Raw genomic sequence first — 22880 nt, 5'->3', positions numbered from 1 at the left:
CCGCGACACGCGATGTGACGTAACGAGGCCTCGTTCTCGATAGTCACGTGATTGTGGGCGTGCTGAAGCAGGAATCGAAACACCGTCTCGGAACACTTTCGCTTCAAAAGCTCGGCACTGTGTCGAGCAAACTGGCTCGAGCGTAACATCACTACATTTCATGTTTAGATGAGTGGTTTTGAAGGAAATCTGCGTGTATACAGTGACTCTATAGTGTGTGGAATTCGATTGGATATGCATGCCAGGCAGCTGGGTGGCGCTGTGATAAAACTCCGCCATGTCTACACGCACGCGTACTATCTCCCTTTTCGGATCTCCGCCGCGGTAAATGTTCATGAATGGAATCTGTACAGATTCTGTACGTTTGTTGGTACGACTCCTGTAGTGTACATAGAGCTGCCAGAGTTGCTTGAAGGTACGAAGGATGGAAATAATCACACATCTTTGTTTACTTCCTTGTACTGGCCGGCAAACCAAAGCACCGGCGCACATATGTGATGTAATTGCGTACGTGACGTGGTCAGATCTCGGCAAAGTTTTGCGTTTTGCTGTTTAGACGGAAACGTAACGGCGGCGCGTTTTCAACTTTTCCACTCTGGAGGCCGGTTTCAAACTTTTGCGTTTTTTTAAGCCCCCAAAATGCCGTCCTCGTATAAATGATAGTGTGATTTGTTGAAATATTTTGACGTTTTTACCTGCAAGCGTCGTCGTGTAAACAGGGCCTCAGACTGTGTGAACGCTCAAGTCCTGAGGACTCGGGAGGTCTGGAGGCTTTGGAAAGTCTTGGAACTAAGGGTTCAACCCTCCAGCACAAAGGCTGAAGTCCAACCCCCTGAGAAAAATGGTCGAGTCGAGACTTGAGTTCAAAAAAAAACTCAAACGCCAACAAATCGATGATAAATGCGCAAAAAAAGATGACTTAGTATCTGAGCAAGTAGCTCAGGAGGTAAAAAGAGAGACTACCAAGTGGAGGGTAGTAGGTTTAAGACCTACCACTGGCAGTTTTCTTTCTTTGTCTAAGTTTTTCAGAAAATTTAAGAAGGGTCTGGTCTTGAACTGGCAACCTGCAGCTCCATAGGCAAATTCTTAACTCACTGAAGTACAGATCAGATAAAAAAATTTAAATTCGTCATCCATTTGACATGGTAGTTTCCAAATGACCACATGGGTGGAGCCAAGGCAGAATCTGGGTGGAGTCAGGGTGGAGAGTGGGAGGGTAGGTGGGTGGTGGCCTTCCCCCACCTCCCCCCACTTCCCCCCTCTACTCCCCCACCTCCCTCCATTGTCCCCCTCTACTCCTCCGCCACCACCCACCACACCTTCCCCCACCCGACGAGTTTTTCGAAAATCCGAGTCTCGACGGGTTTTCCCGAGTTTCTGGAATTTCCACGAGGTCGAAGGCAGAACAAGTTGTCATGAAGAGGTGTTGAAGTCGGCGAGAATGGAGTAACTTTTTACAGCAACTAGAAGGTGGTCTTTAACCACCATCCCTAAAATCCATGGACTCGGCACCAGAGAAATGAAAGGAGGTCAACTTTTATCAACCTCCATCCAGATGTTCAACTTGATATCTTTACTTTGAGATTTTTAGCAACACAAACCTTTAGTATCACACTTTATTATCATTTATTAGGACTTTAATGGACTCCACCAGCAGATTTAGTTTTTGTTGACAAACTTTATTCTTGTTGTCATGGGACTGCAGGATTTAAAACTGTTCCTTCTATTTGACCTCATGTTTATTAGTTTTAGTGGAGAAAGTTATTTTAGTTGATAAATTGTATAATTATTTTAATTGTAATTAAAACCAAATAATAAATTGGATTAGTCAAGAGGTTTAAATTTCTTACTTTGTCATATTTTAAATATGACAAAAAATATATAAAAATAAAGTGTCTTGAGACAATTTGACCTGTAATTGGTGTTATATAAATAAAACTGAATTAAAATTGTATGTATCTTGTAATGTTGGAGGAATTCAGCCATCTATGTTGGAAAACACATTTTCTTTGTCCATTAATCTGTTGATTGTTTTCTCCAGCAATTCATTTCTTGTTTTGGTTTATAAAATGTCAAACCCAAATATATTCAGTTTACTGTCATAAAAACCAAAAAGATTTACATTCATAATGCAGGAATCAGACAATGTAGCCACAAGGGGACACAATCCAGTGTCTTATTGTGCCGGTCCCAAGCCCCGATAAATACAGAGGGTTGTGTCAGGAAGGGCACCAATCAGATCACGGGGGATCATTGCCACCCCCATGTCCCCACGGAAGCTCCACCACTGGTCATCAGCTGGTGGGACAAGAGATAAATGGCATATTCGGGGTAACTCCAGACTTAAAACTAATTTCAAACATTCTTTTCTCCTAGTGTTTTTAGATTTGGTCTCAGGACAAGTAAATTTTCACAATAACTGCATGCTTTAATATTTTTTACAAGGATTATTTGAAATTTGATGGCTGGGATGTAAAATGTCCTCCAGTTTTGGAATGACCCAAAAACTCCCTGCGGTATGACTGTTCGGCCTTGAGTTTAGCAAACGTCTGAGCTAATTTATCTGTCAGCCGAAAGCAGACTTCCTCATTAAGCCTTGTAAGGACTTACCGAGCGCTACAGGAAGCACACAAGGAAGCAGGAACAATCCGCACACAGTATATGGTTTATTTTCAGCATTCACAGCACAGAATAAGGGAGTACATGCTTATTTTGGTGACCTTAAGATTAAAATAAAAATGCACAAGTAAAAAAACAGAGACAGCTTGACAAGCAGCCAACCTCTGCCAGAGGAGCTTCTGTCCCAGGCATCAGTACACATCCATCCATCCATTCTCTATACACCGCTTTATCCTCACTAGGGTCACGGGGGGTGCTGGAGCCTATCCCAGCTGACTCGGGCGAAGGCAGGGATCACTACACATGTAGGTAATATTTCCATAAAGGATGATTAAAGACTTTTCCTCAAAAACACAGAAAATCTCCCCTCTGCTCTCTACTCAACATGGTATAATCAGATAATCTCCTAATAAAGTGCTTTAGAATCTGCTGCGTCATGTTTCCAGACTTCAATCATAGATAATTTTTCTAATGTCAGAGGCTATTACCAGGTTTTGTTCTTCAGGATCTGTAATGTTCCCATAAGACGTCATTCGAATCCTATTCTGCTTAAAATCGACCAATCACCTCTGAGCAGAACCTGGTAGGAATAGAATTGGAGGCTAAAGTGTGTTGCAGCCGATGTGCATCCTGCTCTCTAGAAAACAAACATTACAAACCAGTTCAATAACTAAAGAGCCTGAGACAATAATAGGGCTATACAGAGCTATCACCACACTCATCTCAGCTGGAATTTTTTGTTCTAAAAATATTCTTAGAATATTACTGTAAACTGCTGTAGGAATGTTTTCAGCAGGAAGTTTGTGTTTTTTGTTCCCTTTATGTTCTTTTTAAAGGTTAGATAACATTGAAAAAAATCTAAAAATGTTCAGTGATTCTAAGAACATTAAAAAACTAAACAAAAAACCTTCCCGCTAAAATAATTTTAGCGGGAAGGTTTTTTTGTTTAGTTTTCTTGTTCCAAGAATGCTATGCTACATTTTGTCCTATCAGGCTGCAATGACAGCGTTTATTGAATGTTTATGTTCAGCATTTTCTTGGATCGTTATCATATAACACAGCGCAAAGCTTTTATATGAAGCCTTTCTATTACCTCATCAATATTCACAAAACAACTTCAGAATGTTCAGGAAATGAAATTGTGTTGACACATGACGTTGCAGAAATGTTTCTTAGGATGTTACAAGGATGTTCTTTTGTTATCATATCAGTTAACATTTAACCTTACAGGAAAAATGAATGAAGTCATTTTCAGCATTAAACTTCTCTTGAAAACAGAAGTGGAACTTTTAGGGAATGTTGTGGAAACTTTCCGTGGTGGCTGGGCTTTTTGGGTTTGTTTTACTACATTCTGTTTTGTAGTTGGAAGGGGAATAAAGTTCACTTGTGACAATTACAATAAAAAAAAAACCACATAAGTACAGAAAAATAACAACAGTTTTGTTTCAGATACAGATAGATACTGAACATCCCAACAGATCCCCACAAAATACATTCATTTCTGCATACTTTTGTTGCTACTTTTCACCTACACAAATAAATACCCAGCATGTCATGCAAGCCACATTTCTGGTGCCACTATCGTGTCCGGTCATGGGTGGTGTTTTGCGTCGTAGTCATTCTGGTTGCTTGAAACTTTCATGTAGGTCAAGAAAGGATTGAGAGAGAAACTTAGTCATTTTGAGCTGCCAGTCGTCCTTGCTACCCTGTAGAGCAAACATGAGCAGCAGCTTATCTTTAGACCACAGACCTATTTGGTGAGCACAGTTTTTCTGGAAAATAAAGTTGAATATAAATGAGTTAATGCAGCGGTGGTCACGTTAGGATGAATGTGACAAAATAAAGGGCATACCTTTCAGGAACTGAAATGCGGCTTTAATTTTATCTGTTAAAAAAAAGATTAAAAAAAAAGGTCAGCATGTTTTCACTGCTTACCAGTCAATGTTGATCCCAGCAGCTTGAAATTAACATTAAGAGTTGAAATTCAATACTACAGTACAATACAATAATCCTCAAAAGAAAAGTGTTGGTTTGGTTGGTGGAGCTGAGAAAGGAAGCAAGTTATGACTGATACAGAAAGGGGTGCATGCAAGAAAGAAAACCCGCCAAGTGTACAGTTTCACCTTTTTGTAGCCCCATGAGACATTTTCACTACTCAATAATTGAGTCCTGTGTCATCTTGAAATGAATATTATGCAAGTATAAATTACATGAGGGTCATTCCAGAATTGCAGGACATTTGGCCTTCAAAATTTTTGAAAAAAACCCCTTCTCTTTTACAGTTTTCTGCTCCATATTCATCAGTGATAGGTAATAAACTATCAAAGGCTTGATTGGCTCAACTTACCATTTTTATTCCATGTTTTATTTGTTGTTTGCTAACCCTACTCCAGTCACACCGACAGGGTTGCTAGTCTATGCTAACGTTAGCGATAGCATGGATTAGATTTATTTTTTAAAAGTAGTTTCACACATTCTGTTCTCCTAGTTATTTTTAGATTTGGTCTCAAGATAAGCACATTTACACAACAACTGCATGTTTTAATATTTTGTACAAGGATTATTTGAATTATTGATGGGTGGGACGTAAAATGTCCTCCTATTCTGGAATGACCCATGTATATATTTAAATAATTGCTGTAACAAAATGCTGTCAGTAAAAATACTAAATTGTTGATGAAAACAATACGTACAGTTTTTGACAGTTTCTGGGGGAAAAAAATTGATTTTACTTGTTATGTGCATTTTAACAAAACGGGAAATCTATAAGACAATTAAAAAATTATTTCATTTCTAAACTTTAATATACATAGTTTTTGAATAATCTTTCAAATAAAAGTGAATATATGTAAAAAGTTATATTTCCATAATTACATTTTGCTAATTCAAAGACATTAAATCTATGATTTTATGGCCAAATATTACAAAAACAATAAATTACTATTTGTAAAATAAAAATCATTGTTAATGCAAACAATATGTACAGTTTTTGCCTGTTTATTAAACAGCAAATTGATACTTTTTCTGTGACTTTTCTACATATTATCTGTAATCTAACAAACCAGGGAAAATCTATATTAAAAAAAATAACAAATAGTAAATATAGTACTATAGCTCCCACAGATCCCCAATATTTGTGGAACTTAATCCTTAAATTTGTTCCATCTTTGTGTCTGTGATTATTACTTCCTCTCTTTCTATTGATTGAACCCCTAAAAAGGCATCTCCATGTATCAAAGTTGCATATTTTTCTCACATTTTTCTATGAAAAGAATCCCTCCCTGCCTTAAAATAACTTAAATGCAACTCTACACCAATTCAGCTACAACTCAAACACTGTAAAACTAGTCAATGCTACGCAAATGGCAAGTTGTAATATTGGAGCACAGACATTTTTGACCTTTGGACGCAGTAGGACAAACAGGAATTTTATTTCAAGGGTGGTGTTTTCTTCTTACCTCCAAAACAGTAAATCATAGTCACTATGGATGCACCAACCAGGAAGCCAATTAAAAAAGGAAAAGCAAATTTCACCCTGCACTGATATTTTAGCGGTTCTTGTGTTGGAGGTTGAATCTCGTCATCTGGAAATACATGAAAGAGACAAAGACAAAACTAAAATAATTTGTTTCACAGAAGCACACTAGCATGAAGTTTGCAGTTTAAGTATTTTACGATGACTAGTTTCATTGTAGTTACATATTTTAATAGTTTTACATGGCTTTTTAATGTATGAAACTGTATTACACTTTAATGTTTAATGTATTCTACATTTTGTGGCTTAATGTGTGAACTGATTGATTAAATCAAAACCACTGATGCATTACATCGTCTGACATGAAGTTGGCATGAAGGTTAGATGAATAACAATACCAGTATCAAACAGTGGGTGTGCACATGAGCTGTATTTTTATTTCCTCAAATGTGATGGTTGGCGTATGTTTGTCTGTTAGTAATATTACTCAAAAATGGACTAACAGATTTGCAGGAAATTTTCAGCGAAGTTCAGAAACGACACAAAGACCAAGTGATTAGATTCTAGCAGTGATGTGTCTTATAGTCTGGATCCATGGATTTGTTAAAGATTTCTGTATCACTGCAAGATAGCGGCATGGCATCACTGTAACCATGACAACAAGTAACACTACGTCAGCTGCCTGCTGATGATCACATGATTGTGATCCTACTACAAATTGACCATTGCCGACTTATCGGGACTTATCCGTTGGAAATGATACAAGGAACAATTGATTAAATTGTGGAGGTGTTTCCGAGTCCCATCAATTCCCCCACCCGCTACATATTTAGGTCACGTGATTTGGTATCCGTACATAACGTACACATGTATAACACACACCTGTGCTCAGCACAAGGTCATTTTGTTTGTGGGTACATCTTTTTTAAATGGCCACATTCTATGTTGTCGTGATTACCGCCACCAAGTTTTCAAGATTTCAGCCGTTGGAAGTGATACGACGATACTACTGTGCTTTCTGAGTGCTTTTGCAGTTCTAACTATTACAGTAGAAATTCTGCATTTTTGTAGTACTTATGTCGTTCGTCTGTTTTGGCAGGTACAGGGAAGAAAAATAGCAGGATTGATTCAACCTTGCTTACAGTTTGATACTTGATGTTCGAAGGCTTTGGACAGTTATTTAGAAAGTATTTATCTATCTATCTATCTAAGCTGATATTGATCCTGTATGGTACACATTCCAGATCTTAAACCCAATTACTGCAGACTAAATCTTACCATCACACTTTAAGGTGACAACACTCGAGGCGTGATCTATGTTGTTGGTGGTGGTGGTGCAGGTGAAGTTGACAGAGTTCTGTGTGGTGTTCAAAATTGCTGAAAGACGAGCAGAGCTCCTGTCAAGGGTGTAAACGCTGCTTGGTATCACATCCCAGGAATAGCTGACACCACTGTCAGGTGAAGAACATTTCAGCACCATTAAACATTCTCCATTTACGGATAGACTTCTGGCCGCCTGTATCGTTGGTTTCTGGAGGAGTTCTGCAGAGGCATAAATTAGAAATGTTGATTCAGGAAAGGATACGCTTGTGACAAAATGTTCAAAGTCGGCTGCTTTCATACATAAAGAAGAAAATTATTGGGAACTTAACATTTGAAATGAAAGGAAATCAAAAGCTAGTCTTCATTCAAAGCTGTTAGCCATTCTCCAGTGCTTTTAGAACAGAAGCAATAGCTACAATAACTAACTGTGAATATATGACTATTTTCCAGTCATCGCGTTAAGAGTCAGTCTTCCATCTCACCTCTCACAATCAAATTAATCTTGTTTACTTTCTCCTCATCATCAGTGTTGAGGAGGTCCACAGTGTATTCCATAGCATCATCTTTAGTCAGATTTGGATCGTCAGGTCACCTAATAAATACAATACGTTGGAAAGACACTATCAAGAAGAGAAATACAACAATTCCTTGACTTTTACAGGTGATTGACTTTCTTTTACCTGAAGAGATGTTTAGACTGAGTCTCTGTCCAAACTGATGGACACGTTCAGTGTTTGTCCTGCCTTTGTGGTATGTAGCAATCCAAGTGTGGTTGGACCAGATTGACCACTCGATTTTGGAGAGAGTCCATGTTGGGTCGACACCAGATTGCAGGATGATGGTATCCCCAAGGTAGCCAGAGACTTCCCCAAGTGATTTAACCAATACCACTGCAAGAGCAAATGTGAAAGGACTCAATGACATGGTGCTTTCTCTCTATAGCTTCATACAGAAACAAAACAGAGAAAGAAAACCACTTCCCCAAATGCTGACAAAGACACTTAAGCATTAGCCATTTCTGCTCTATTTGTTGGACATCTTAAGTTCTGAGTTTCTCATTTTGTGGTATTTTTAATAACAGAAGGGAAGGAATTTGGTTGATTGGTAATCTTGTATTACGAGAAGAACAATTCATAGAAAAATGGCAAAAGACTAGGGAAATGTGCAACGGTAGAGGTCAGTCACAGACATTTAGGTTAAGCAAAACAGTACATCACAGCTTACTGCTGCTAATCAGCGAATCCAAGCACTACCAAAGTAATTTGTACAATTTTTAGTCATCATGAATCATTGTGAAGCTTCTTGTCTAACAGAGTGAAACTGTAGTAATAGAGATACTTTGGCCTGTTCAACCCTGTAACCAGCAGCATGTTTGAAAGATGTGCATTATTTTTACTCTACCAAGAAACGGCGGAGTTATGTGACAATCGGAGTACCTCTGTCTGTTTGGCTGTCTGTCAGCAACATTACTCAAAAACATAAAAACGGATCTGGATGAAATTTTCAGGGAACATCAGAAATGATACAAGGACCAAGTGATTAGATTTTGGCAGTGATGCAGCTTATAGTCAGGATCCATGGATTTGCTAAAGATTTCTGTATCATTGCGAGATAGCAGCACAGTATCACTGTAACTATGACTACAAGTGATCAGCTTGCCTGCTGATGATCACATCTGCGATCCTACTATAAATCCACCACTGTAGACTTATCGGGAGTTGAATACATTTTAGGCTGAATTTTTTTTTAGCATATTGCTAAAATGTGCTAACAATGTGCAGCTGATTGGGACCTGATGATGACGCTAGATAAAAGTTCGGGGGTCTTATTTTTTTCTTTACAAATCATCATTTGAGCTTCATTGCAACCCAGAAAAGAGCTGTTGATATATATATATATATATATTTATTTTTTTTTTTTTTTTTTTTTTTAAAAAGTCAACCCTTAAGTCACTAGAAATCGTCATCTGAGGACCATGAATGTCTGCACAAAATAAACACTACTGTAGTTTATCCACAGGGGCCAAAAGTGAATTTCTGTAGTTTCATAGCAATCTATGTAACAGTCGCGACAGTATTTCAGTCTAAACCAACATACCAAACCACAGAGACAACATGGCTGAAGACCAAACCATTTTTAAGGTTGGAGTAGATGCAAATACACATTTTAGTACAGAATACAATTTGTCACCTATGCAAAAACTACTTATCCAAAACCACACAAAACAGTCAGGCTGATCACGTGTAAATCTCATTTCTACGTGACATTCACGAGGCCAGCCTGCCACCGACTGCATGTAATTTCTTCATGTCTTTGTTTCATGGTAGTTGACGTCATAAAAAAAAATGCTGTAGTCACCTTCATTTTGCCTTCGCATGAACAGATTAGTGATACAAACTGACATTAATAAACTTCATTTGCACTTCTTTAGTTTAGCTTTGCGGTTACACGTATTTCTGTCAGAAAGTCACGAGGATACTTATGTTCTAAATTACTGTTCTAGATACTTTTTTTTAAAATTAATTTAACCCATATACCACAGCTTAATTATATATTCAGAAAATGAAGACAGAACATACCTTGAAGGGTTGATAAAAGCAAAGTCAAAAGTTTCATCGCAACTGACAAACTGTCGACTGAGGGACGCTTCCTGTTTCGTGGAGGTTTTATGAACTTCACTCCCACTTCCGGAGCAGCAGCACAGTCCTACGTACAGGGGAAGTAATTCTACATTGCAAAATAGATACAAGATACTGTCCATAATCAGATATGTATAAATTACAAAATGTTTTAGTCAAAATATGTCACATTTTAAGGTAAATTTCTCGTATATCAGTGTAAATTCTTTGAACCATTGTTTTCTATCATATTCCTCCTTTTTGTTCTGTAAGATCCATATTTTTGCCTCTTTAGAGTATTTTTTTCTTCAGTTTAGTGAATTCCAGTTACTATATCAATAGACTGTTGCATGTTTATAGAAAATGGACATTTTGACACTTCAAGCGTCATACCCTCCCACTTCCTCCCACACACAAAAAAATCTAACTTGTGACTTTTGTGACTCATATGACTAACTTCACATGAGATTATTTATTAAAAACATTCCAGTCCTACTTTGTTCATGAAAACAAAATGCAACATCCTTATCCTCTGGCTTTCAAAGACAACGTCCTTCAGAGACGAGTGTTAGGAGTTTAGTTTGTCATATAACAAAGTGACAAAGTTCAAATTTTAAAAATAGAACAAGAAAATACAAGCTTAGAAAACTGCATGTACACGTAAACTTGTGAGTGGCACAACAATCTCTATCTGTAGTGTCAAAAGGACATCTTTGAATTAAAAGATACACAAAAGGCTGGATTAACCTGCTCTGGGCCTGCTGATGACCCCGACTATATACAGCAGCTTCAGTGTTAAAGCACACATCCAGGAAACCTAATATGAGTGATTAGTGTATTTAACTTTGCACCTATTCTGGCAGCTGATGAATTATTCTATTTTAAACAAAAACACAACAAAATCATTGGCTGGCAGAAGCAGATTTAGGGATATTCAATCAAAAACTTAATGTTCTGTTGTGCAAGAACAATCACAATCACACAACGGGGAGCAATAACGCTCTGGAACTGGGTTTTAGTGATCACTAGCAGGTGCGAAGTCTGCGAGGATTCAGGCCCAACCTTCAGGTCTGCAGCTACCAGCCAGAGACCAAACAACAAATATTCTCAGAGCAAAAGCATGAAGACTCCAAAACTGAAGTAAAGAGCGCACAACCTCAGCATTCACAGGATTGCTCACCGTGATCGTTTTCTTGGATCATAGCGAGTTCTACTGTGAAATCCTGAAGCGTCGGAGGGACAACATTCGGGGCATACAATAACAAAAATGTGAGTGTTTTGGCAGCACCAACATAGTCGACACCCTGTGTGCCACAATGAAATTCAAATTGAACAGTCCCCATTCTGACACGATGCAGGAGATCCAGTGCATATAGCAGATGGTTCCTGACATGCTTCAAGAACAAGAGCTTTGGAATAGTTTCCCACTTCATCCAACCACACATAAAGTTACTTTGCTAAAGACATTCATTGACATCAAGGTGCGAGATTAAAACCTCATCGGTGTTCCAAAAGATAAACAAGATCGGCAGGATCGCAAGACAAAAAAATGAATGGATTTCTGTCGGTGGAGCTCTTCCTAAATGTGAACTCAGTAGGTTTGTGCATTTTTTAAGACAATTTTTCAGTGGATTCCAAAATACTGGAAGCAGTTCCAAAGCAGTTTCATATCACAACACAAAAGGCACACTGTTCTTTTGTGTTGGTTCTTGCCTTTGGAGGCCAAGTTGACAAAGAATAGAAAGGAAAAGAGGAACAACACTCAGTTCTAAGAAAAAGCTGGTTGAAGTGAAGCCTCTCAAGTCTGACCGTGTACAAAAAAGGCATCCAACACTGGTAAACAAAAACAAGTGACTCAAGATCTAGGTGTTCATTTTTAACCAAAAGGATAGCATTTTTATCAAAAGAATTTATTACATTTGTACGGAAATGCGACCAAACACCAGTGTTCCTCACTATAAAGGGAAGCAACGTCAGTGCATTAAGAGAAGTTCACAGTCAGCATTTACAGAAACGAGCATCGAGATTTGTTTTTGTTTCTCTAAAAAAGAAGAGGAACAAAGTCAGTGATGGGGTATTTTTGCTGCCTGACGTCATCCTCTCTGTATGCTTATATTTTAACCTTTGCATATTTGGATGCAGCAGTTATCAAGAAACAATAATCATGAAAGACAGCTATGTAATACTAAACGGTATAAAAAAGAAACACCCTGACATTAGTATTCTGACTCATCCTCCTCCTGCTGCTTTTTCCCGTCCAGTGATCCTCCTCCTCCTCCTCCTCCTACACAGACGTCTCTGACTGGAGCTTCATGACAAACTTGTGGCTTTTGGGGTCGATGAACTCCTCGCCCAGACGCAGGAAGGGAAGAGGCGTTACCGTGACGACTAAGGAGAAGTCGAGGCGTCTCAGGCAGAAGACCTGACCTTGACGTAAAGACGCCGTCACCGGCTCCTCGCTCACTAGAGTCCACTGGCGCCCCTTGCTGTTGTCCAGGTACTGCAGGGTGGGACCGACGATGAGGTAACGCTCAAGGAAAGCCTTTAGGGAACAAATGTGCAAATCAGATTATGAACAGTGACACTGAAACACAGAACCATGCAGTTTAATGTGGTTGAACACACACATGCAGCTATAAATATACATTGGAACGTTTGGTCACATTCGGCAATACATTTTAACCAGATAAAGACATGAAAAGCTGTGGTTTTAAAATCCAAATACGGAACATGTGTCTTGTCTGGTTAGATAGGAGCAGAACTTATTTACTTTTAGCTGTAAAGCGCTGATTTAATCTTTTTTCCCCCCAATTTTAGCTCCTCCTTTTTATAAACTGTGAATTTACACTGATTTCCAGCTGGCTTGTGTATATAGCCAAGGTTTGAAAAGTTGTGTCTGCTTCGAAAGAATGCAATTCGTTAATTTTAACACTGAAGAGGAACAGTTTGAAATATGACAGTATGTTCACAACAAGTGAAGGAGAATAAAGCTGCTTAATATGCAGACGATCAACCATTTAAAATTAAAGGTCCATAGCAGTGATTTAGAAGTGAAACTAAAAATTAATAACCTTGCCAGCAAGTTGATTTCTCGCGATATTTGTGAGTTCACAAATCTCTCAAGAAACCATCTTGCCCCGCTCCCGCATTCACTGTTCGTACAGAGCCAAGTTGGCATGGGCCAATCACGCAGCAGTATTCGTGTGTGGGGCGGGATATCCGGGTGTGAGGACGACACCAAGCGCCAGTAGATAAAAACAAACATGGCAACGGAGGACAACGATCGTGTAGATGCTGCTGTTAAGTGAGTTTTAGCCGAATCTCCTATCGCTTCTTTGAAGGAAGAACAACGAGAGGCTCTTTGCGCATTTCTGGATGGTAAAGATGTTTGTGCTTTTTTACCTACGGGTTTTGGTAAGAGTTTAATCTACCAATTGGCTCCGCTCGTTGTGAAGATCCCGCGATTGGCTAAAAACAAACCTGTCAGAGGCGGGACATACTGTTGCATTGTCCAATCCGTGCCCCTTTCCTCCGAACGGATTTACATGGAGCGGTCCCAGATTGATATTGTGGAGTACTATCAAGTACTACACAATTATTAATCTGGCTATTGCCAGGTTAGAAAATTAAAGTGTAAAATAGCACAACCCGCCTGACCTTGGGGGTCATATTGTGCGTGATGCAGAACTGCAGATGGTTGATGATGCTCTCCATGGTGTGGTAGGACTGCTGCCTGGTGGCCCGGAGGTATTTCTGCATGGCTCGGGCCATGGGGGCGAAGATGGCCTGAGCTGCTTCTCTGGGGTCCATCACCTCCCGCGGGTGTTTGGGTGAGGATGTCGCTGCATTTTCATCCTGGTGACGTTTAATGTGGGTGAAAGCTTCTTCTACTGCCACCACCAGCCTGTGAGTATAAAAAGACAGCATGGATGATCTGTATTTAAAGCTGCTCAATCCTTTAGTCAGCTCCAATATACCCTATAAATACAGCATCTTATTTTCTTAATTGTATGGGTGTGTTTCTACCTGGCCTTGCGTTTGCGGACCCTTCGCTCCACCTCCGCCTCCTCATAGTAGTACTCGTTGTGGGAGTTGTCTCGTCTCCGGGCAGCGGCTGCGATCATGGCTCTGGACTGCCCTGTGGAGTTATTGGTGTTGTTCTCTGTGGACAGAAACACTTTAAGATGATTCATCTAATGTATGGGCAGAGAAAGCTAGAATGTTCTGAAGGTGTTCAATGAGCGCATCTGTTTCAAATCCATGTATAATTTAGAGGAATTAACATCCTAATCAAGCTTGTGGTAAGGGCACTGAGCTTGTGGTTGTCATAAAAGTGAATGAATGTGGTGAAAACACTGCTTTCAAGTTGATTGATATCACAGTGATGCATGGAATTTTGCATGCCACATCAGAAACGGTTCTGTAATTGTATCATTTTGCAGGTCAACCTTCCCTTCCCATCCGTGTTTGGTCATTTTCAACATGAGGAAATGTTAGTGCACATGAGGCTTTACCGTCCCCCAGGTTGTAGACTTTGAAGGCAGACATCTTCTTGGTGAGGATGGACTTGGGCAGGTTAAGCAGGGCAGGATTGTAGACGGGGAAGTCGCTGTAATACTGGTCCAGAACCCACACAGCTGCCCGTTGAATACTGTAGTACGTTAAATAGAGGAAGAAAAGTTAAACTGCCACAACACTGCTCTTATCAGTGTACATCACCTTTTGACAACCTCAGCTTCATGTTCATTCGTTGCATCTGTATGAAGGAAGTGGTGAACCAGCAGGAGCTGTAAAGGTCACAATCCCCCAGCTGCATGCATGAGAAAAAAGGTTTGCTGTCGTGCAGGAACATAAATCACCAACAAAAACGAGACAAAGAACACAACAACAATCTCATGTTTTATGTTGAATTAGACCTAAAAGACAAATAGTAGCTAAGAAAATGATGTACTTGGGAAAAGGAAATGTGTCCAAATTATACTGACTAACTCTCAGACTTGTCATGCGACCAGATCTGGAGTTTTATATTTGTTGATTTAATATTCCACAGTGGCTGTTTTGGAATGCAGAGAACATGTTCATCATGTGATTCAAATAAACGACCACATAATTATGCCCATTTACTGTCCTTTGATCTTTATGTTGTGTAGGACTATAAATAGGCAACGAAAACATCTTATTTTTCAGGACGATTTGTTCTTACGTGGCTACAACTGCACAGTGGAGTCAAGAGTTGCAGCTGCTTTCAGTCAACAGCATGTTCACACTTTTTAACTACATGTTAAAATGGGAGCAACGCTGACAGCGAGGTCAACTTTCACTGCTAAACTCTCCCTTTGCACACCTTGCAACCACCAAGCATGTTTTTTTTTTCAGTTTGTTTGCTAAATGTCGGGACCTTGTAGCCTATTTACTACATCAGAGAGACAGCTGAGGTAAGTTTAAGCTTAGCGGTGCTGTGAGGCAAACAGCTAGAGGGTCAAGATTGGTGAATTATAGTGAAGCAATGTGGATTATTCTTTATTTCTGTGGGGTCGTCTAAATATGATTTGGGTTGAATTGTTCGTAGAGTGGAGTGTTTTTCAAAATAGCTGGTATTTTATTAGGTAGAGATGATCGTGGTCCGGATGGATGCATGTGTCTTCACCAAAAGAGTCCAGAAAGCCAACGATGCGTAATAATCACTGGTCAGACTCTTAGGCCAGTTTTACAGGAATTTGATTAGCATCACTTTAGAGATCCTGATAAACAAACAGGGTCATGAATGTAAATTTAAAACAACAACAACACACACAGACAACAGTTTAGAGGGTTAGTGAAAATCAAAAACCAAAGCTGATATAAATTTGAATGCAAATTTGCCGATTTGTGCAGCAATCCACCGCTGATTGTGCTCCTGCCACATTTGGAACACTCGTTCTGACTGATGAAAAACATGCATTTTCAATTTGGCCATGGACCATAAACATCACACTCTGTGTTGAACCAACGCAACATTCATGTGGAGGATAAAGGTTGAATCTACAGCGACGAACCAGAGACCAAACAGCAGCTTTCAGTGGAAGACTGAAAGACTGAAAGGGGTCCACATCGAGAGCACACTTGTAGTTTAGTTAAGACATTCACATGGTTGTGCACCATGAATTCACCCCACATGGTCAAACTCTAATCTCCTAAGGCATCTGAGGGAGAACATTTTGTGCAGTCAACGAGAACTGTGGCCACACCTTCACCCCCGACACTCTCCACCAACTCTACTTTCTGCAACTTCTTCCACTTCCCCAAAAGAAGCTTCACCGCTCTGAGAAGGTGGCGCTCTACACAGAACAGAACTTCCAGGGAGGGTTATAAACGAGGAAGGAGCACTGGGAGACACTACTTTGAAAAAGATTGCAGCCAAACTCAAATTAGACAGCTTTTTTTCTTTTCATAGGCACAGAATCTCAACTTTCTGATCACACCTCATGCTCCTGTTTTCCCAAACACTAACCTGAGATGCCCCACATTGTAGAAGCGGCTGATTCCATCTGTGGTCCTCACAACCTTCAGACAGAAAGCCGGCTGTAGATGTCTGACCTCCAGCAGCACCAGAGCCAGGTACTGAATGAACAGCAGCGCGTCCACCAAAGATGCCGCGTATCCCACAATCCCCCTGTAGTCCGTCTCTCTGGGCTCCAGCACCCGCACCCCGTAGAACAGCCAATAGGAAGCCACGAAGAGGAAGACCAGCGCCAGCAGCAGACAGCGAAAGACAAAGAAGCGTGGCAGAGCGGCCCTGGGCGGGCGGAGAAACAGCGCCCACGTGGAGATGAGGAGGATGAGGAGCTTGAAGGCCAGAGAAATGTAAAGACCCTCGCATGGCGTGCCGCAAGGGTCCAGCGTTTCCCGCCACAGGAGCTGTGGGAGGGCCAGGAAAGCCAGAGGAGTGATCAGAGAGATGAGCCCCAGGATGGCTCCTAATGCTGGGCTGAGGTAACGGCGGCATTCGAGTGGCGAAGAGTCCTCCAAGTCCTTAGAGATGCGTGTCAGGTCCTCGTTGGAGATGCTGTCCACAGAGGTGCCGGTGACCACTGTGGTGGTTTCACCCCAGTTGTCATCCTGAAGAGAAATGAGAGCAGAGATTGTTAGTGATACTTGGTTTGAGTACATAGAACATATTTAAAGAGGTCAACCAGACTCTGACCCTGTCGTCTCCTCTGGTGGACTCAGCGTCCAGCAGCGGCTCCCCTGGTGCCTGGATGATCACCGATTTATCTCCACGGATGGTGCCGTCACGACTCTTAGAGCGATGCCTGTCCCTTCTCTCTCTGAAAAGAAAGGCGTGCAAATCAGAGATACATTATTATGCTTTATGATTGTGGCTTGAGAAGACAAAAAAGGATGTATCTTTCACTTTTCATGCAATTACAGCATCTAATTTTGATGCTCTACACTTAGTGTTTTAAGCATTTGTCAAAATGTATCGGTTACAACTTCTCCAATGAAAATATTTGCTGATTTCTTCAACCAACCTCATAGAAAATGAAATATCTTTGGTTTGTGGACGTCAATTTTAGGTCGGAGAAACCATAATGGATCATTTTCTTTCTATGTCAGACATTTTACAAACTACATTTCATGCTTCAATTGTCTACCTGTGCTTGCGGGAACTTCTCGAGTGGGACGACTTGTAGGAGTAGCCCGAGTACGTCGACTCGTTGTCCATATCAGAGGCCGGCGGTGGGCGGAGCTTCCAGGCCACTCCCGTCCCCGAGCCACCGCCCTTCTCCCAGGCCACGCCCAACTGGGACTTGCAGTTGTTGATGGACTTGGAGGAGAGGGCCAGAGGGAGGCGCAGCAAGTCCACTTTACTCCTGAGGGAATCTATCTTGGAGGCCTGGGAAAAGGAGGGAGGAAGAAAGGAGGGGAGGAAGATGAATTATAGCGAAATAGTGAGTTTGGAAAAGATCATGTGGGAAAGAGAAAGTGGCGAGATGAGGGACGAGGAGAATGAACGGAGGGGGAGGCAGAGGGAAAAGATAATTTGTCATGTGAGACTGAGGCAAAATACTTTCAGGGGGACACATACCGAGTGACAGCACCAAGAAGAGAGACAGCATTGTTAAGATGTTGGCACTCTGAGGTGTGTGAAAGTTGATGTGCTTTCTGCGGCACAGGACAGAGCTGAGCCCATTCTTTCTCTTTGAGGGGAGTTTTTATGAGCGAACTCAAGCGATTTGGCCCCGAGTGCATTTCTCAGCCAATAAAGGGCAATTACGCCAAATTCTATTCTCGACTGTGAGTCTCCAGCGTGCAGGAGTGGAGGATGAACATCAGAGCAGCTCTAAATTGCTCCAATTTTACATGCAAGCAAGCAATGCGGAATTTTTTCCCCTTTGTATGACCTCAGATATCATGTTTTATGCACAGAAAGAACACATATGAGCTGTTTTTTTAAATTTGAGCTTGATTGTTGCAGTTTCTTTTTGCTCTGGGTTGATGTGTGATACATACTCGCCCAGACGCCACATTCCCCAACTGTCCCCTGCGGTCTCCAAGGGCAACACAGCTTAGCTACTACAATGGGGATGAATGGGAGGCTACGGGTGAGAAAAAAACAGGAGGAGGGGGGGTAGTTGCCGTGGCAACCAGAACATCAACTCAGCCCCCATGTCTCCTCCCCTCCTTACCCCTTCGACTACACACCTCAGAAGACAAAAACAGACATGATTCATTTGCCAGGACACTTTTCTGACTTCTTCTTTAGGATGTTTCTGTCTTTCTCCACATGTTTCACTTTTCATGTGCGCAGAGCTGTGTTGGTACTTTTCAACTTGGCAGCACAACAAGCAGATTCTTGATCTAATAGCACGTCTCCTCGTGCTCTCCATTTGCGTCCTGACCTCCACTGTCCGGGTTCTGCTATAAACACAAAGATTTCATCAAATAGTTTTCATGTGATTCCCACATGGGCGAGTCAAGAGGGACATTTTGCAGCATCAGTGGCTGCTCACGGCTGTAATCTGTTCAGGTAGAAGGGTCTATCATTGGGTTTAAAGTGAGAAAAATTGTGAAAAATGTTCTCAGAAGCCTAAGTTGACAACTAAAAATGTCGTGCTTTGTCCACAATCCAAGAATATTTAGTTTACTGTTATCCAGGAGGAAAGACAGTAGAAAATATTCATTTTTAGGAAGCTGGAATCAGAGATTTTTTTACTTGCAAAAATGACTCAAATTAATTATTCTATTATCAGTAGTTGATGATTAATTTAATCCTAGTAATTGTTACAGATCTGGTTCATAATACTTCACTGCATGTCCAAATTCTTGTCAGATGTTCTAAATTTGTACGATAAAAAATGGCAAAATGATTAAAAACGTCACAATAATTAATCATGGAGCTGCAATAGCAAAAGTTTTTCTTCAGTCTTTAATGCCACATTGAATGTTTTTCCTTTTTCTTTTATAGTAAATTAAACAGTTTGGAGAGTTCTCAAGATTATAACTGAACCCAGAAAGCCCAGCACAATCTGTGTAGCTGTAACCAATATTAAAACATATTAAAATATGGTGAAACAAAATGGCTTTACGTACTATTTTGAGGACAAAACTTCATTTTGAATTAAAATCACACTTTTCTACATGAGTTCTGTCAATGATTATATAATTGCCTGAACTGATCAAAACAATTTTGCATCACCATCAGAATCATTTCCATTCATCTGTTTAAAAACAGCCAAATAAAACTCACAGAAATCACTATTTCCACCCCGTTCCTGTGCTGTGGTTTAATGGCACCAGTTGTATCTTGAGGAGCTCAGCTTGTTATACACAACTAACTGCATTTTGATGAGCATATCTGTTGGATTTGTATCGAAAAGGTGGCGCCTAAAGGCTATAACATGCCCAATTTCAAACTAACAGAGGCATAAAGGGAACAAAACCCAACAATTCAGCTGTCAAACACAATATCTAGAGTGACAATTAATCATCAACTGAATTTTGAAGATCTTAGATTGCTTAGATTAGTTATTCTTCGAAATAAAGCAGCAAAAAAATGTTGAAAAGAAAGAATGTAGAGATAACTCGCAACTTTAATAGATATCTGATAAACTAGTAAATCATTAAAAATACAATAACTGCCTTTAAATGAATAACTCACAGTATTAAACTACATATCAAGAACACACAGATACTCCAAAGTGTGTCGCCCTTTGCTTGTATTTTAGGTATTGAAAGGGAAGAAAACATCATTTTTGTGTTCTGTGACCATCGGCTAACAGCATGAAGTCTTGCAGCTGCCGTTGAGCACATTTCTCCCTGAACATGTACCGAGTAAAATGCCGTATAATCAGTCCTTCTAGAAAGACGGTTGCAGCAACCATCTGCCACAGCATCCTGTCAGCCAGAGCGCCTCTGCTCACGCTCTGGTTAAAAATGGAAATCACTATGAATTCTTATTCCCTGTTGGCACGAAAACTTATCTTTAGACCTCTGCTGCAGCTCGAGCAGAGTTAAAACGATCCCTTTCATCCAGGGAAAACGACCGTCAAATGTTTTGTATCAGTCAAATCTTGGCTCACAGAACAGAGTATGAGAGTGGAGTTGCAGCTTAAACCATCATCATCCCTTGGAGTAGAAGAGATTTTTCATTGGCTTAATTCTTGTGTGTTGTTTTTATTGCTTTTCCGTTTGGGTAAGGGCTTTAGAGAAGTGATCATCTCGTAAAAAAAAAAACAGTTTAGAGAGATGCTCACTGCTGCTCAAGGGGAGAACTTCATTTGCTGGCTAAAAAGCAGCACAAAAGAGAATTAATCATAGTAAATAGTGATTTCTAGGAGCTTGTTTTGCCCCTGTGTATCTGTGAGTTTCTCTGATTTAAACCCACACTGTTGTGCCAGGGATGTAAACAGAAGCAGCCCCGTCTGACAGTCGATTGCATTGATCAGAACGATGAGCCTCCAACTGTAATCAGTTCACCCCAGATTGATTTCTGCCATGTACCGCTTCATCTCGTATGTGAGACTTTCCATGTGCAGGGTGGAAACAGGACAAACACTGTACAAATGTCAACTGTTTACAGATAATTTAACTTTCAACTGTTGTTTTTTAGCTCTAGCTTTTTCTACTACCTTAGAAAATGAAGCACGTTTGCTTTCGTTTGCAATTTTAAACAAACCACACCTATCCTATTTTAATATTTTTAAAAAGTTTACTTTCTTTACCCATCAGTTTTTGGATGAAACTCTTCATCAGATGAGTGTTTTCTCTCCTTCCAGCCTCAGTGATGCTGGAGGTTTATGGCTCCCAGGGGCCTCCAGGCCTCAGGGTGGCAGTGGGCCAACGAGGCGTGGCTGCTGCATCTATATGAACCCCAAAGGCGACCTTAGCTCAGGCTTCGAGGCCTTTACTTTACACGCATCCAGGGAAAGTTCACGACAACCTGTGACCGAAATGCGAAAAAGCAGCGGCGGCGCTGAGGACGCACGGATTGAAGACAAAGCAGAACACGCCCAGGCTGAAGGGATGCCTCAGTGGCCAACAGAGCATCAGCAAACTCAAAACATGAATGAGATCACTGAGAAATAAAGCTACCAGACGCGCATTGCAAAGTGTTCCATTTGGCACACCGTGCGTAAAAGCGCAAAACGGGTAGAAAATTCAATAAAGCGGCTGAGCTGAGGGGATGTTTGGGGTCGGACTGGTGGATAAATTCAGCTTTATTGCATCATTAAGTGTCTGCCAGCTCATCAGTCCTGACAGGCGCCTGGTTGTGGACAAACACTTTCTTTAAAATAATGCAAATGCGCTTGTAAATTAAATTTTCCCCATTTTTGCATTAAAGTCGCAACCAGCCGGTGTTCTAAAAGTAACCACCAGACTTAACACATTTTACCCAGAATGCCTGTGGAAGCTCTTCTTACCTTTCTGCCCAAATGGTTAAAGCTGCAACACGCCGCACAAAGAACCGGCGAGCTGCAGTCCAGAGACGAGTCTCCAACAAAAGTCTCTCCACATTTACTTTCTCTCCACTTTCATCCGTCTGCAGCTTCATCCACAGCCGGAGTGCGACTTCAGTCTCCTTCCTGCACGCACTTTGTTTTGCTTCTTGTTCGGTTTTACAGTAAAATCGATGCACAGAGGACAAACAACAGGCAGCAACGCGCACCACATCCCGGCTCCGCATCTGCTGTGTGCTGGAGCCCCGCTGAGCCGAGAGTCTGTCCGGCACCGGCGTCAAGGTACACACAAAACACCCACAGCTTCCGGTGAGGATTTTCCAAAATAAAACCGGTCTACTGTCAAAAAGTGATCGGAGTCTGAAAATGCAATTTGAAGTAGATGTTGAAATAACTTTAAAAGACCAGTGTCATACATAAAATGCAGTTTTGTCAGCTCCAAAAAGTGACTACAGCCCTGACATTGTGATTTATTTGGAATAAATACATCAAAATGGCTTGATTTCATTCTGGAGATTCATATTGTAAATATAACTTGTAGAATACTTTAAAAAGTGAATTTTTTTCTTATTTCATAAAGAAATCCATCAAAAATCATGTAAATTAAAGGCTAGCACAAGGACTTAAACTATAATGCTGACTGTAATCTAGGGCTGTAGCTGCACAATTATTTCAATTTTTGATTATTTTCTGGATTAATCGATTACTTCTTTGGTTTACAAAATGTCAAAAAATGACTCACCGCCCAAAATGACATCCTTCAAGGTCTTGTTTTGTCCTCAAGCCAAAGATATGAAGTTTGCTATCACAGAGAAGTAAAGACAGCAGAAAATATTCACATTTTATGAGATGGAATCAGAGAATTCAGACTTATTTTTTACAAAAAAATAAAGTAGTTGGCGATTT

At 40.6% G+C, this 22880-nt stretch overlaps 2 protein-coding genes across 3 annotated transcripts; both read right to left on the bottom strand.

Moving 5' to 3' along the window:
• Positions 1-2644: 2644 nt before the first annotated feature.
• si:cabz01074946.1 (CD48 antigen) lies at positions 2645-10429 on the bottom strand. The gene is given in 8 exon segments (XM_022217143.2): positions 2645-4325; positions 4472-4504; positions 6078-6203; positions 7373-7636; positions 7900-7995; positions 7998-8009; positions 8098-8307; positions 9997-10429. Coding segments are annotated over 8 exon segments (783 nt in total). The 5' UTR covers positions 10034-10429; the 3' UTR covers positions 2645-4320.
• A 34-nt stretch (positions 10430-10463) lies between these two features.
• On the bottom strand, positions 10464-22252 carry LOC110967503 (vang-like protein 2). 2 transcript variants are annotated; one of them, XM_022217139.2, is made up of 8 exons: positions 21939-22252; positions 17670-17911; positions 17219-17342; positions 16526-17133; positions 14550-14686; positions 14062-14197; positions 13693-13939; positions 10464-12577 (listed from the first exon to the last, which is right to left on the bottom strand). In XM_022217139.2, the coding sequence occupies exons 2-8, from the start codon at positions 17738-17740 to the stop codon at positions 12320-12322; spliced, it is 1581 nt and encodes a 526-aa protein (XP_022072831.2). In that variant the 5' UTR covers positions 17741-17911; positions 21939-22252; the 3' UTR covers positions 10464-12319. The 2 variants fall into 2 exon arrangements, with proteins under 2 accessions (XP_022072831.2, XP_022072830.2); XM_022217138.2 differs by lacking the exon at positions 21939-22252 and adding an exon at positions 21240-21471.
• Positions 22253-22880: the final 628 nt, after the last annotated feature.

This window comes from Acanthochromis polyacanthus, chromosome 23 (genome assembly GCF_021347895.1).
Source record: "Acanthochromis polyacanthus isolate Apoly-LR-REF ecotype Palm Island chromosome 23, KAUST_Apoly_ChrSc, whole genome shotgun sequence".
Taxonomy (NCBI): domain Eukaryota; kingdom Metazoa; phylum Chordata; class Actinopteri; family Pomacentridae; genus Acanthochromis; species Acanthochromis polyacanthus.
Note: the sequence above shows the minus strand (reverse complement) of the source record. Positions and strands in the feature narration are given on the sequence as shown.